This window comes from Oratosquilla oratoria, chromosome 5 (genome assembly GCF_046742065.1).
Source record: "Oratosquilla oratoria isolate Oo_2021 chromosome 5, ASM4674206v1, whole genome shotgun sequence".
NCBI lineage: Eukaryota > Metazoa > Arthropoda > Malacostraca > Stomatopoda > Squillidae > Oratosquilla > Oratosquilla oratoria.
The window spans coordinates 87825023-87838372 of record NC_134781.1 but is presented as its reverse complement, the minus strand read 5'-3'; the positions used below and the strand labels follow the sequence as shown (position 1 = coordinate 87838372).

Genomic DNA, 13350 nt, shown 5'->3' with positions numbered 1-13350 from the left:
AACTCTCCTCTATTGTATATGTAATACTCCTTTATTATACATGTAGTCCTTAATCTCAACATTAAGTTTTTGAACTAAGTCTACATTATTTTTTAAGGATGAATTAGAAATTGTGCCAACTAATAGACTGAGTAAGGACACTAGCCATTTGGATAAATTATAAGAAATGGATTTAACAGAGCTAATAATAGGTCTTATTGGATTATTTGGTTTGTGTGTTTTTACTAATCCATACAAATAGGGAAGAGAAGGAGTGATGGTAGAAAAACGTTTGATGAGTTCATCTTCCCCCTTTAACAAAGTTTTCATTTTTTTTTTTTTTTTAATTCACTGTTCACCTTATTAAGTGGGTTGGTTTTAAGTTGGCCATATGTAACACAACTTTTTCTGTATTCCCCTGAAGATGTGAATTACACGAAAGCGCTTGGGAATTACTGTTTTCTTCCGATTTCCTTAGTGGTTACCAGCAAAATTTGTGGATCACGTGTTGTTTATAGTGATCTTTCTGCATAATGGATTCCACGCGCCACTTCCAGTACTTCTCGTCTGTTTACCCTGGACTGTCTCCTTTTGTGACAAGATTATCTTCTTCTCTGATCAAAGCACACAAAGAAAAGTTACGACTGAAATTTCTTCAAGATTGTCTTAGTGAACAGGAGTTGCCTAAGTCAATCCTCCCTCAACGCCTTTTGAATTTGTCTGACCGTCCGTTTGATAACTTTCAACATATTATCTTGTTTAAACATACAGAAATTAAGAAAGTTGAAGTGAAAGAAGCATTCCGTATTGCTAACCAAGCAAAATTGTCATTTCATAATTCTATTCCGTGTGAATGGAAGAATATGTTATTGGATTTTTGTTACGACCGGCTTAGGAAATCTCGTCTGGTTTTACAAAGCAAATTGATACGTAAGTTAAAATTATTGATTAAGAACAGTGGTTGGACAAAGGATGCAAATCCGAATTTTGTAGTGAACTTATCAGATAAACAACTTAGTGATGATGCCTCTTGTGCACTAGGTTATGGGTTAAAGTTCGCCTATTCCAACAAGGAGTTAGATTTTGTAGAAATTGCTAAATCTTTTTCTAATTTTGAAAGGTACAGTGATTTCTCATCCGAAGAAGTAAACATTTGTAAGGGCATTATTTATGCTTCTTTGAGTAACCCGCGATTTCCCAATTGCCCAAATAGATTTATTAAGGCTTTAGAAGCTCTCAAAAAGGATAAACATTTACATATCACTAGAGCAGATAAAGTGAATGCAGTGGTCATTTTAAATAGGGATGACTACTTGTCTAAAATGGATGATCTTTTGTCCGATGACATTACATATGGCCAACTTAAGACCAACCCACTTAATAAGGTGAACAGTGAATTAAAAAAAAAAAAAAAAAATGAAAACTTTGTTAAAGGGGGAAGATGAACTCATCAAACGTTTTTCTACCATCACTCCTTCTCTTCCCTATTTGTATGGATTAGTAAAAACACACAAACCAAATAATCCAATAAGACCTATTATTAGCTCTGTTAAATCCATTTCTTATAATTTATCCAAATGGCTAGTGTCCTTACTCAGTCCATTAGTTGGCACAATTTCTAATTCATCCTTAAAAAATAATGTAGACTTAGTTCAAAAACTTAATGGTTTAAATATTAATTATAATTTTAGGTTATTAAGTTTTGATATAACTAGTTTATTCACAAAAATTCCTGTAGATGATTTAATTGTTTTTCTTACTGATTATTTAGACAAAATCTCACTTCCTTTGCCTTCTAATATTATAATTGAACTCATCAAATTATGCGTAAAAAATTGTAAGTTTGAATTTAACGGTAATTTTTATTCCCAGAAATTTGGAATGGCAGTGACAGTAGGTGAAGAAGTGGAACGCTCCTTGGGTTGTGGGAAGGGTTCACTCTTCTCACGGAGCACACTCCTGAGAAGACGAATTTCCTCCTCACACATCCTGAGACGGACCTCTAGGTTCACCCAACCTTCACAAGCCATTTCGCTCCTCCTTTAGCAATAGAAACGGCAAAGAGAAAATACAAATCAACGACAACAAAAAACAACAACAAAGCGGTCTCTAATAAACTAAATACACCAAGCTTACTCTGCTTACCTTATACTATTTCTCCTACCTTTGGAGTACAGAAACAGAAAACTGATATCTAATATTATTTGGAAAGAATTAAAAAGTACGAATAACGTCCAAGTATCAGACATCAGGAGAGCAAACTTTGACAATATAAAAACCTAATTGAAATTGAATATGAAAAGTTATATGGACTTTTCGGACGTTTCAAACATTGTTGACGGGATCAGGTCTAGGTACTTGACCAGGGGTCGGGTCACGGAGGGTAATATGCATACCTTGGGTCAGGTCACTTGGGGGCGGGGTCTCAACTGGCAGGTCAGCAATTTGGATGAAATGTATAGCAATCTAATTGATATAATTATTAATGCACAAAATACATTTATCCCCCTGAGGTCAATACGGAAAAATAGTAATAATCCCAAATGGATGACGGACAGATTCAAACATGATATCGGAATGAAAAGAGCACTTTACGTAAAAATAAAAAACCGGAAAACACACCTTAGATCAAGATATAACGAAATGGCAAAGCTGGTTAAAAAGAATACACGTACAGCGAAACGTAATTATGAAGTTAAGATTGCTAGTCAAGCAAGATCCAACCCAAAGGGTTTCTTTTATCTCTATAGAAAAAAAAAAAATAGGACCAATTATGTAGATTTAATAAAGGTGATAAAGAAACGATGGAGTGTTCGCTTCACAAATTTACTTTAAGTCACAGGCAATATAACAAATACCTATCTGTAACTCACTCGTAATGCACCTGCTCGACCGCCCGCTTGTCTCTGTCTTACTGCGTGACGCTATTTCACGCTGTTTGTGCACCCAAAACAGTTGCCTATTTTATCTAAAATTTCCACAATCATCCCTTGCACACACAAATTTTGCACCATCCAATCTCAGTTATACAATAATCCAAATTTTTATAATATTAATAATCTATCTCACTTATTCAACTTTCGCATTACAAAATAATTGATAATGAATTATGTAAACAGAATGCCAATTTGATTGTTCTAGAAGATTCACGCCCGCTACACGCATGCACGTATATACATACACACTTCCAACTACGCATTTAATTGTATCTCCTACATGTATACAAAGTGCTACAATCTATAATTAAAAACGATGAAAATGTCATGATAGAATCGGAGGAAAAAATGAGTGAGGAGTTTAACAATTATTTTCTATCGGTGTTTACTATCTTTAAGGAAAAATAGAGCTACAACAAATGAATAATAAATGTGTTTAAAAAAAACATAAAATCTGAACAAATCTGAGGTGATTTTTTTTTACCCCAAACAAAAAATACAAAAAAAAAAAAAAAAATTCACTGCATTTAGTGTCATAGAAATCAAAACATATGTACTTCAACTTATCTTCTTCCATTTGCATGCTTGAAAGTGACTATAGTTGTTAGAAATATTTTTTAATGAAAATAACAACAATTTTTTTTTTAATGAAAAGTAAGGTATTGCTGAATTTAGAGGGTACATGACTGAAAACAGGAAACGTGAAGCGGTTGGTCATCATCATTTTGTAGAGACCAATGTCACAACTATCTTAGGAAAAGTAGAGCCACAACAAATGAATTATAAATGTGTTTTATAGACCATAAAATCTGAAAAAAATTGGAGGTAATTATTTTGACTTTGTGATACTAAAGAATCTAATTGCAGTCATTGCAGATGGGGGTTGAATGTTCCTGACACACTGGTCTTTTGCAGTGTAGGCGATAGTTATCCAGAATAACGACAAACAGTTTGAAAAAATGATAATGAACATAAAACTATGATTTCCTAGTCAACATAATTAAATTACGATGCATTCCAAATAATACCATCACCATCGAAAACAAACAAAATTCAACATATCAGTCATAAAAAAGGACAAAAAAGAATAAATTCTTATTTACCCATAAGTATAGATAATAAAACATTTATATGACATGAAAAAACCTCAGGTAAAGTGGGGTCTAACAAACCCCACGCTACTCACACCTTAGGTAAAATGGGGTCTGACGGGCCCAAAAGCTCTATAAAGCTTATATAGAGCAAGATTCAGGAATGACCCTATCACCCCCTTAAACTACTCCACTCGTCAAGAAGGTATAGGAGAGAACATATCTATATGCAATATATTAGTATATCAAAAGTAAAAAACAAAAAGGTATGGGGTCTGGCTGATCCCACTCTTCCTAAGACGGGTTAACAAATTGTTTACATGGTCGGTGAAATGGCAAATGACCTTCAATATCTCTAAGTGTAGCGTGTTAAACGTAGGGCTACACAACCCCGAAAATAGATACAGCTTAGATAACACGCTTTTAGAGAAAACTGAGTGCGAGACTTAGGAGTTCTAGTGAGTCCGGACCTTAAAACCACGAAACAGTGCATTAGTGCCAGGAATATAGCTAACAGGGCATTAGGTTTCATTGCTAGGAAGGTAACGAATAGAAGTGCAGAGGTAATTATTAAACTCTATCTAGCGATAGTTAGACCTATCCTTGACTATACAGTGCAGTTTTGGTCTCCGTCCTACAGAATGGACATCAATTCAGTAGAATCAGTACAGAGAAGAATGACCAAAATGATACATGGACTCAGAAATTTGCCTTACGAAGAGAAGCTTAGGCACCTTAACTTACAATCTCTGGAGAGACGCAGAGTGCGGGGTGATTTAATAGAGATGTTCAAGTGGATCAAAGGCTTTAACAAGGGTGATGCAAACAAGGTCATCATATTAAAACAACAGGGTAGGACTCGCAGTAATGGTTATAAACTGGACAAATTTAGATTTAAGAAGGAAATAGACAAGAATTGGTTTACTAATAGGGTGGTCGACGAATGGAATAAACTTAGTAACCATGTAGTAAGCGCTGAAACTATCAGTTGTTTTAATAAACGATTAGAGAACTTTATGGATGAGAATGACAGGTGGTGATGAATACGGAGCTACCTAGTGTAGGCCTTATGGTCTCTTACAGTCTCCTTCATTTTTATGTTCTTATGATTGGCTTCTGGCCGTTAGATGATGGCGTCATAAAATCGAGTGGAATAGTCTTCCTATTATAGTGCTGACAACACCGGCTCATGTCTGTAATGAATATGAAATTATTAGTTCAGATTCCTATCGCTAATGTCAACAAGAAACACAGAAATATATAATATGTGTTCACTAAACTCCTCGACTCTAGATATTTCTATCATATTTAATTTTATTTTTATGTATTTATTCATTTATTTATTCTTGCGTGGGAATGTGATTCCTCTCCTCTTAAAGACAATCACGGGCTGCCCCCACTCCCCCCCCCAAAAAAAAAAAATCAGGGAAAAATAATTTCTAATTAGTATCTAATCCAATTTAAGAGGCTCGTTAAAATGCCATGCAATGCCACGTGTAGGACAATACAATGTTTTCAACACCGATATTGAATAAAGGTTTACATAAACATATGCTTTTGTTCCTGAGTACTAAATATATTTTGAGGAAAAGTAGTTTTACTACAGATTTATAATTTAAATGGATTTACCATCAGGAGTTCTGCAAGTAGAGGTGTCTTGCAAAACGTACATTGTATTGCCATGTGTAGGGAAATACAATGTTTTCAACATCGATATTGAATAAAGATTTACATAAACATATGCTTTTGTTCCTGAGTACTAAATATATTTTGAGGAAAAGTAGTTTTACTACAGATTTATAATTTAAATGGATTTACCATCAGGAGTTCTGCAAGTAGAGGTGTCTTGCAAAACGTACAAGAATCTAGATGCATTGTTATTCTTTCGTGTGGTCGTACCAGACGGGGACCATGTTGGTGTAATTCGAGATTCCTGGGTTACACTGGATTCCATACTCATTCTCATTCTTGGAAAAGTCACGAACTGGGTAGAAGAACTTGCCTCCCGACAGCAGACCCCCTGATGTACCGTAAGTGCCGATGCTGACAATAACGTGGTCGCACAGGCTCAGCAAAGCCATGTCCACCTGAGGAAGATCATTCGACGTGGGGACCACAACGTCGCCATGTTCGTCCATCAAGTTCTCCCTGCACCAGGTCAAGTCGTCACTCATGACCACGAATGCTGTCAAACCGAACCTGTCGGGAGGAGTGAGGTTACCGGAGGGAATGGCAGACTCCACGGGGGAGGGGGGGGGGCGTTGGTGACAGAGGTCTTCACCCGATTCCGGACAGTTTTGATCTGCAGCATACCCGATATTATTCGACTACGGATAGAGTATTATCAACGAGTCGTAGAGTCACCGACAGAAAAAAAGATGGGCTATGATTGAATGACCGAAGTTGAATTGAAAGAACGAGAAGTAGAAGAAAAAGAAGAAGGGGAAAAATGAGAATAAAAAGGAGGAGAATAAGAAGATGAGACAAAAGGAGAAATGAGAAAAGAAGGAGAAGCAGAAGAGGGAGAGAAAGAGGATACAGAGAAGAAAAAGGAGGAGAGGAAGAAGGAGAAAAGAAGAAAGACGAATAATGGAAAGAGAAAGAGGAAAAAGGTAGGAAGAAGTGTAAGGTGAAGAACAAGAAGACGAAGAAGAGGAAAATATAATGCAGAAGAAAAGGGGGAGAAAGCGAAAGAGGAGGAGGAGAAGAAAAAGAAGAAGAAAAGGAGGAGGAAGAGGAGAAAAGGCTGAAACAAAAGAATGAAGAAGAACAAGAAAAAGGAGAAGAAGAAGAAAAGGAGAAGAAAGAGGAAGAAGAAGAAGAAAAGGAGGAAAAAGAGGAAGAAGAAGAGGAGGAAAAATAAGAAGAAAAGGATAAGAACACGAGAAGAAAAAGAAGAATAGGAAGAAAAAGGAAGAAAAGGAGGAGACGAAGAAGATGAAGGAGGAGAATGATAATAATAATAAGAAGAAAATGAGGAGAAAGAGGAAGAACGTGAGAAGAAGACGAAGAAGAAAAATATATAAAAAGATAAATGAAAAAAGGAAGATGAAGGAGAAAAAGAGGAGAAAGAGGAACAAGAGGCACAAGAATAAGAATGAGAAAAAGAAGAGGAAGAAGAAGAAGAAGAAGAAGAAGAAGAAGAAGAAGAGGAGATGAAGAAGAAGAAGAAGAGGAAGAAGAGGAAGAAAGAGAAGAAAAAGACGAAGAAGGAGAAGAAAAAGAAGACCACTTACATTTTCCTGGCTCGGGCGAAAGCGACTTTGAAGTAGTGTTTATTGAGGACCTTCCCTTTGTACTTGTTCATCAGATATTTCTTGTAGTCGGTCCTCCTGGCATGGACGCCCACCACCGTCACGTCGTCACCTGTCGTCGCCACCAGAGACAAAAGACATGGAAGTTCGGGTGACGGGACAGAAGTGGTGTTCTTGTGTTTTGTTCATTTGTTTGCTGATGTGTGTGTTTGTGTGTGTGCGTATGTGTGTGTGTGTATGTGTGTGTGTGTGTGTGTGTGTGTGTGTGTGTGTGTGTGTGTGTGTGTGTGTGTGTGTGTGTGTGTGTGTGTGAGAGAGAGAGAGAGAGAGAGAGAGAGAGTATTTTATCTGTATTTACCTAATTGTAATATACACAAAAATAGCTATTCTTATGGCGATCTGTCTTTTTCTCCAGCTGTCATACATAGTTTTATAGTTTAGAGGATGAACTATGGCACCCTTAAACTGTTCCAGTAGTTGGTGCATCTACAAGGAAACTTTGTGGTCTTGATATGGTGCTCCCTCACTGTATTCAGTATATATATATATTTATTCGGATTATTACTTTCTTTAATTAACTCTTCTGTTTTGGATTTACGAACAAAGTTTTGGGACTTTTCAAACTTTTTGTTTCAAGTTCTTGGAAATTTGGATTCATGATCTGTGACAGCTCTTCTCAGGACTCTCAATTCCACATAATAATATCTCGCCTCCTCGGCTAATTTATCCTTCCAGTCGTGGGTTCGAATCCCGCACTTCTCGCCGATTCCCAGCAGTGATTATTACCTGCCCCAATCGTCCATGCGAATAATAGGGAAAAGGTGACGGCCCCGGACGCAGCTACGTGCCTCCTGGTGTAGGCACCAAGACCTCAGCTATTCTATTATAATCTAGATATTTATTCAATTATTCTCTCCCATGTCTGACTCGTATATTTGATTTAAAAAGCATCATCCCTTGGTTTGAGAAACTTTCAAAATCAGTCTCCTGCATATGCGGGTTGGATAAAGACAAAAGAAACCTATCTTTTCAAAAAGCATTCAAACAGACCAAAGTTTTGTCCGACGAACAATCAACCACGTCACAGCTACACCCTTACTGTTGGCAAGCCTGGACCCAACGTAGTTGGCAAGCCTGGACCCAACGTAGTTGGCAAGCCTGGACCCAACGTAGTTCTATGTACGTTATTCGAACTTTTATCGGAACATCAACTTACTGGCTTCTTGGAGTCCACCTTACCGAATGGCAGATCACGTGTAGCCCGTGTACTGTAAGAGGAGGACATTATGCTTGACTTGAGGCACATGGCCACTGCTGGAAACGGCGCATACCTACTTCTAATTTTTCTTTTCTTTCTGTTTTCTGGTATTGAACTAATGGATGCATCTATTGCATCAATCTGGCATATATACCTAGTACCTGAAACACATTCCATCACTACACCACGAATGTTTTAGGACAGGATAGACAGGGTTGTCAAGTCACCCTCTCAGACAACAGTAGTAGTAATCTAGGGGTAAGGTATAGACTTGAAGATTCGTTTTCTGCAGAACTCACGTACCATAAGTAATTTTCTTAATAAATATTGTCACCCCCGCTAAAACTTGCATTATGGAAATATAACATTATCAATACTGTTACGTCTCTCATATCTGTGTAAATGTCTGTAAATATCAGCACTAAAGATTAAGTTGAAATTTATAAACGAAATTATTAGTGCTGATAATATATGTAACATATGTCATTATTGCATAAAGAATTATGTCCCGCTGCCACGAAAGCAGCTTTTGTCGACTACAACTTGCATTATATTTCCAATAAACAGTCCTGAGAGAATTGGAGTTTACTTAATTCCACCCTTCCTCTCGGTGAATTATGCTCTTCACCAACTGTAATAACATAACACTACAAAGGAACATAGGATGAATGGGTGAAGACATGAGAAGGTTGATTATGAAAATGAGTAGTAACATTTGATTTGAAAATATGCAATATTCCCTGAACAAATCTGAACCAACTCAGTTTATCTAGAAGAACTGGAGGATTGACCTCCTTCGGGTAAGACACAAATATTATTCTTATGAGGTCTTTTTTTTTTTACTGTAAATACGAATCGCTCTATATAAAGAAGTGACATCACTACGTTACTTAGTTTTGTGTATTTGGGAAGATGTGCGAGCATACGCTCTCTCCACCTGGCGAGGAGCATGACCAGTCGTTTTTGGGCCTTTTTGATGATGGGTGTGGAAAATCTAAACTCGTCAATAAACACGTCCCTGTAAAGAAAAAATAATGATAAAAAATAATAATAAAAAATAAATAAATGAATAAATATTATCGTTCAGAATTAGCTGATGGCGTTATCTACACCTGTGGAGGGTTTCACTGCTCCTTCAGTACTATGATAGACTTTGTAGATTTTGGTTTATAACAAAGCTGAGGGTGGATTCTTGTCATGACTGGTGTACGTGTAAGATAGGGACTGATCAAAACCGTTAAGGTAGGGGTTTTCTCCGCCAACGCCTTATCTACAGGATGAATTCCTCGGCCGTTTGCCATAGAATGGCCAGAACACCTCCGACTTTATGCTGGGTAGGGAGGCATTAGGCCACGGGGTCCTTTCATGGAGGGTGATTTTCATGTTTAACCACTTCAGTACGAGTCAAATTCTCGAGCGCAGCATCGGGTGCCATATGTACGATGCATCACACTACTCACATTATGAAATATAAATTCACTACTGTATTACTCGCTCTCTTTTACTCTGAGTAATAATAAACACAGAAAACGTGATCAAACCAGTTCACAGAATCCGGGGGTAACTCGTGTACAACTATAAAAAATATACATAATCAAGAGGCGGACGTGTACCCACTCACTCCTCATGACGCCTAAGGAGGCACCATCGTACATATGTGGAGACAAACTCTGGCCTCTCTTTGTTTGCAGCTATTCTGCATCCCTATTGCTTTTTCTACCAATGTTTCCATGATCTTCAAAACTTGGTAGTTGCGTGCCTCATCTCATTGAAAGACCGCGTATCCACAGGTTTTCTAAAACGTCTCACCCTTTTTCTGTGCAATTATCTTTTACTAGAGTCAATTTGTATGCTCAGTCTTCCCTTCATTGGAAGAATGTGCAACTCTTTTTCCTGACTCATTTCTTTATATCTATTAGTTGGACTCTTTAAAAAAAAAAATTATTTGTTTATTTATTTATTGACTTTGCAGGCATTTTATTTGGTATTTTATTTATTTCTAAATTAAACTATTTTGCAGCCAGTTGGAATTTGTTGATAATATTTCATTTGAATTCAACCCCTCATTGAAATCGTACAATTCGTTAGGGACTAAGCAGGTGTAAGACAGAAGACGGCAGCCAAACAGCTTTCCTCCCAGACAAGAGTGGCTTGACAAACTTCACCTGGACTGGCTCCTGCCGATGGGCAGGACCAAAAGCCTCATTCATCTTGGCCAGTACTTTTGCCTTTTACTATGCGAGCGATAGGCAAAGAGACCTGTAGCCCGACGAACCACGACCAAACACTTTACCTGAGAACCCACAGCTTCGACAAATCGCAAGGCGTTGTACCAATGAGCACGTTTCGAATCCCGCCTTCGCGTTCCAGGAGTTTATACGCATCCTTGTGATGGATATCCTTCAGTGTGTACATCTGGGGAAGACGACGGAGGGTGGGTTAATGCATGAATAAATTCGACTTAGGTGTGACAAACTAAGTCTCACTCTCCCTCTTCTCTTGGTTTATGGGGGCTGGAGGAGCCCATCGTTGGTTGGGTTGATGACTTCATTGATGGAGAACTTTGTCCTAAATGGTGTATGTATGCATTTCCCTAGTTGTAGTATACAGAAAAGAAACAACGTTTGTTGGGTCCCGTCTCCTATTCTCCATTACTTTTTCATACGTGGCCTCCAATGTATGAACAGTCCCAATTTAATTTCTACCCTTGATTTCCAGTTATCATATTTAGATCTGAATTCATGTACTGTTCTAGCTTGGGATATATCACCTTCTAAGCTATTCCAAGTATTTATATATCTATATGGAAATTTTTATTGCGAGGTATATTGGATCATGTTTTTTTTTTTCATGACCTTTTTAAATCCCCCTCATCCTTAAACAAGAAATATATTCTGCCAATGCAATCTATTCCATTTAATGACCTGAATACTACAATCATATCACCCATTTCTCATCTATCTCTCAAGGTTGGTAGTCCCAGTGATTTTAGTCTACCTTCGTATACTTTATCTGCCAGGCTAGGGACCAGTTTGGTTACTGCCCTTTGTATTTTCCCGAACTTGCTTATACTCTTCACTCTGTATGCACGTATGTATATGTATGTCCGTATGTGAATATATATATATATATATATATATATATATATATATATATATATATATATATATCAGTGGTGACTCCGGCCGTCAGGCTACTTGGGCTTAGCCCGAGTATTAGATTTTCTAGAATGAACATGTAATTACAGCCAGTTAGCTCGGGCTCCATTTATTTCGCCTGGCCACAGTTCATATATTTTCGTTCAGCGTCTGGGATTCGTCTACTCTAGGTGGGCTGTGTCAGAATATAAATATTGCTCCTATATATGAGCAAACGTAAGAATACCGGCTCCGCCGCTCGGGCTCAGAGCTTACAGCCTTGTTGTTATCTATAATTGTAAGAATTTAAGAGTAATTCAAATTCAATGTTTCCTTGACACAATAGATTTCTACAGAGCTTAGGATTTAAATTCCAATGTATGAAAGATCTCAATTCTACAATATTCTTAAAGGAACGGAAAACTGTCCAGTAACTCGGGCTAATACAAATTAGCTTGGTAGAGGTAAAAGACTAACTGGCATCTCTTGAGTTGATGATGCTTGGGTGGGGGAAAGGAAGTATAGAAGTAAGATAAAGAACGGGACAGCTGCGTAGTTGTTTGTTTGTTGGATATTTGTATTTGATATGGATATATTGTATTTGTTATGTGTGATGATTTGATTGTGTATGTATGTTTTATTATGCTATGGGTTATGTCTGACAATGTCGTATATGGGGTCGGGTGGTAAACTGTTAATATATGGCGCTATTCTACGCCACCAATAGTGATCCCTAGTTATCTGTGCACATATAAGTCTACGGTGTGCATTACGTCTTTTACCTTCATTTATGCATATGTCTTAGGCGAAATCTGTGATGAGCCCGAGTGACGTTGATGACCTGGAGTCGCCTCTGATATATATATATATATATATATATATATATATATATATATATATATATATATATATATATACATGCATATATGGATACACACACATGTGCACACACACACACACATATATATATATACATACATATATGGATACACACACATGTACACACACACACACACACACACACACACACACACACACATATATATATATATATATATATATATATATATATACATACATACTTATATATAATATGGGGAGTTAGGCAGTGGTCCTCTGGCATACGCACTGTGGTACGGTTCAAAGCATAACGACAGTGTCCAATCGGCGGAGAGAGTGAGCGATCTTGCCTTCTGAAAAGTAGCATACAGCGGTCAATAAACGAAGGTTGTGACCTGGCCCGGCGTATAAAGGCTGGCGTAGCCCATCTGAATCAGTCAGCACAACCAACACCGATTCAGCAGAGGTCAGACGTCGCTCTCCATGCAGCTCTCTCAACAACACCCATCAATCTTCGCCGGCCGGTCACGGCGAAGGAGACTTTTCTCCTTTGCTGCTGGCGGTCTGCCACGAGGCTGATCTCTCGGTTGACGTTGGCAAGCGGGTTTACACCTAAGACAAATGCACACATCTCCCAAGTCACATAATTCTCTGCTTTCAGAGTTGTGCTTGGAAGGAGAGATACAAGCACACTTTCAGTCAGCGCCCCTAACTCTTCTCCGGCCGGTCGTGGGGGAGGATATGCCGGGGCCTCTCTTGTCGACCTGCCCGCACCCACGCCTGGCCTCTTCGCTGACGCTGGCGAGCGGGTTTTTACTTCTGACAATTACACATAAATCCCAAGTCACGTAATTC

General features: G+C 37.9%; 2 protein-coding genes across 4 annotated transcripts in view; one reads left to right on the top strand and one right to left on the bottom strand.

Moving 5' to 3' along the window:
* The window catches only part of LOC143025646 (uncharacterized), a 4217-nt gene extending 588 nt beyond the window's left edge, over positions 1 to 3629 (top strand). Inside the window, exon 2 of the mRNA XM_076185636.1 lies at positions 1852 to 3629. Within this exon, the coding sequence (XP_076041751.1) occupies positions 1852 to 2025 (174 nt within the window). The 3' untranslated portion in view covers positions 2026 to 3629. The remainder of the gene's footprint in view (positions 1 to 1851) is intronic.
* The window catches only part of LOC143025644 (galactoside alpha-(1,2)-fucosyltransferase 2-like), a 29772-nt gene continuing 19213 nt past the window's right edge, over positions 2792 to 13350 (bottom strand). For all 3 annotated transcript variants that reach the window (XM_076185632.1, XM_076185633.1, XM_076185634.1), the window contains 5 exons: positions 10812 to 10933; positions 9409 to 9536; positions 7243 to 7372; positions 5825 to 6205; positions 2792 to 5199 (listed from right to left, as the gene is read on the bottom strand). In XM_076185632.1, coding sequence (XP_076041747.1) covers positions 5884 to 6205; positions 7243 to 7372; positions 9409 to 9536; positions 10812 to 10933 — 702 coding nt within the window. In that variant the 3' untranslated portion in view covers positions 2792 to 5199; positions 5825 to 5883. The remainder of the gene's footprint in view (positions 5200 to 5824; positions 6206 to 7242; positions 7373 to 9408; positions 9537 to 10811; positions 10934 to 13350) is intronic.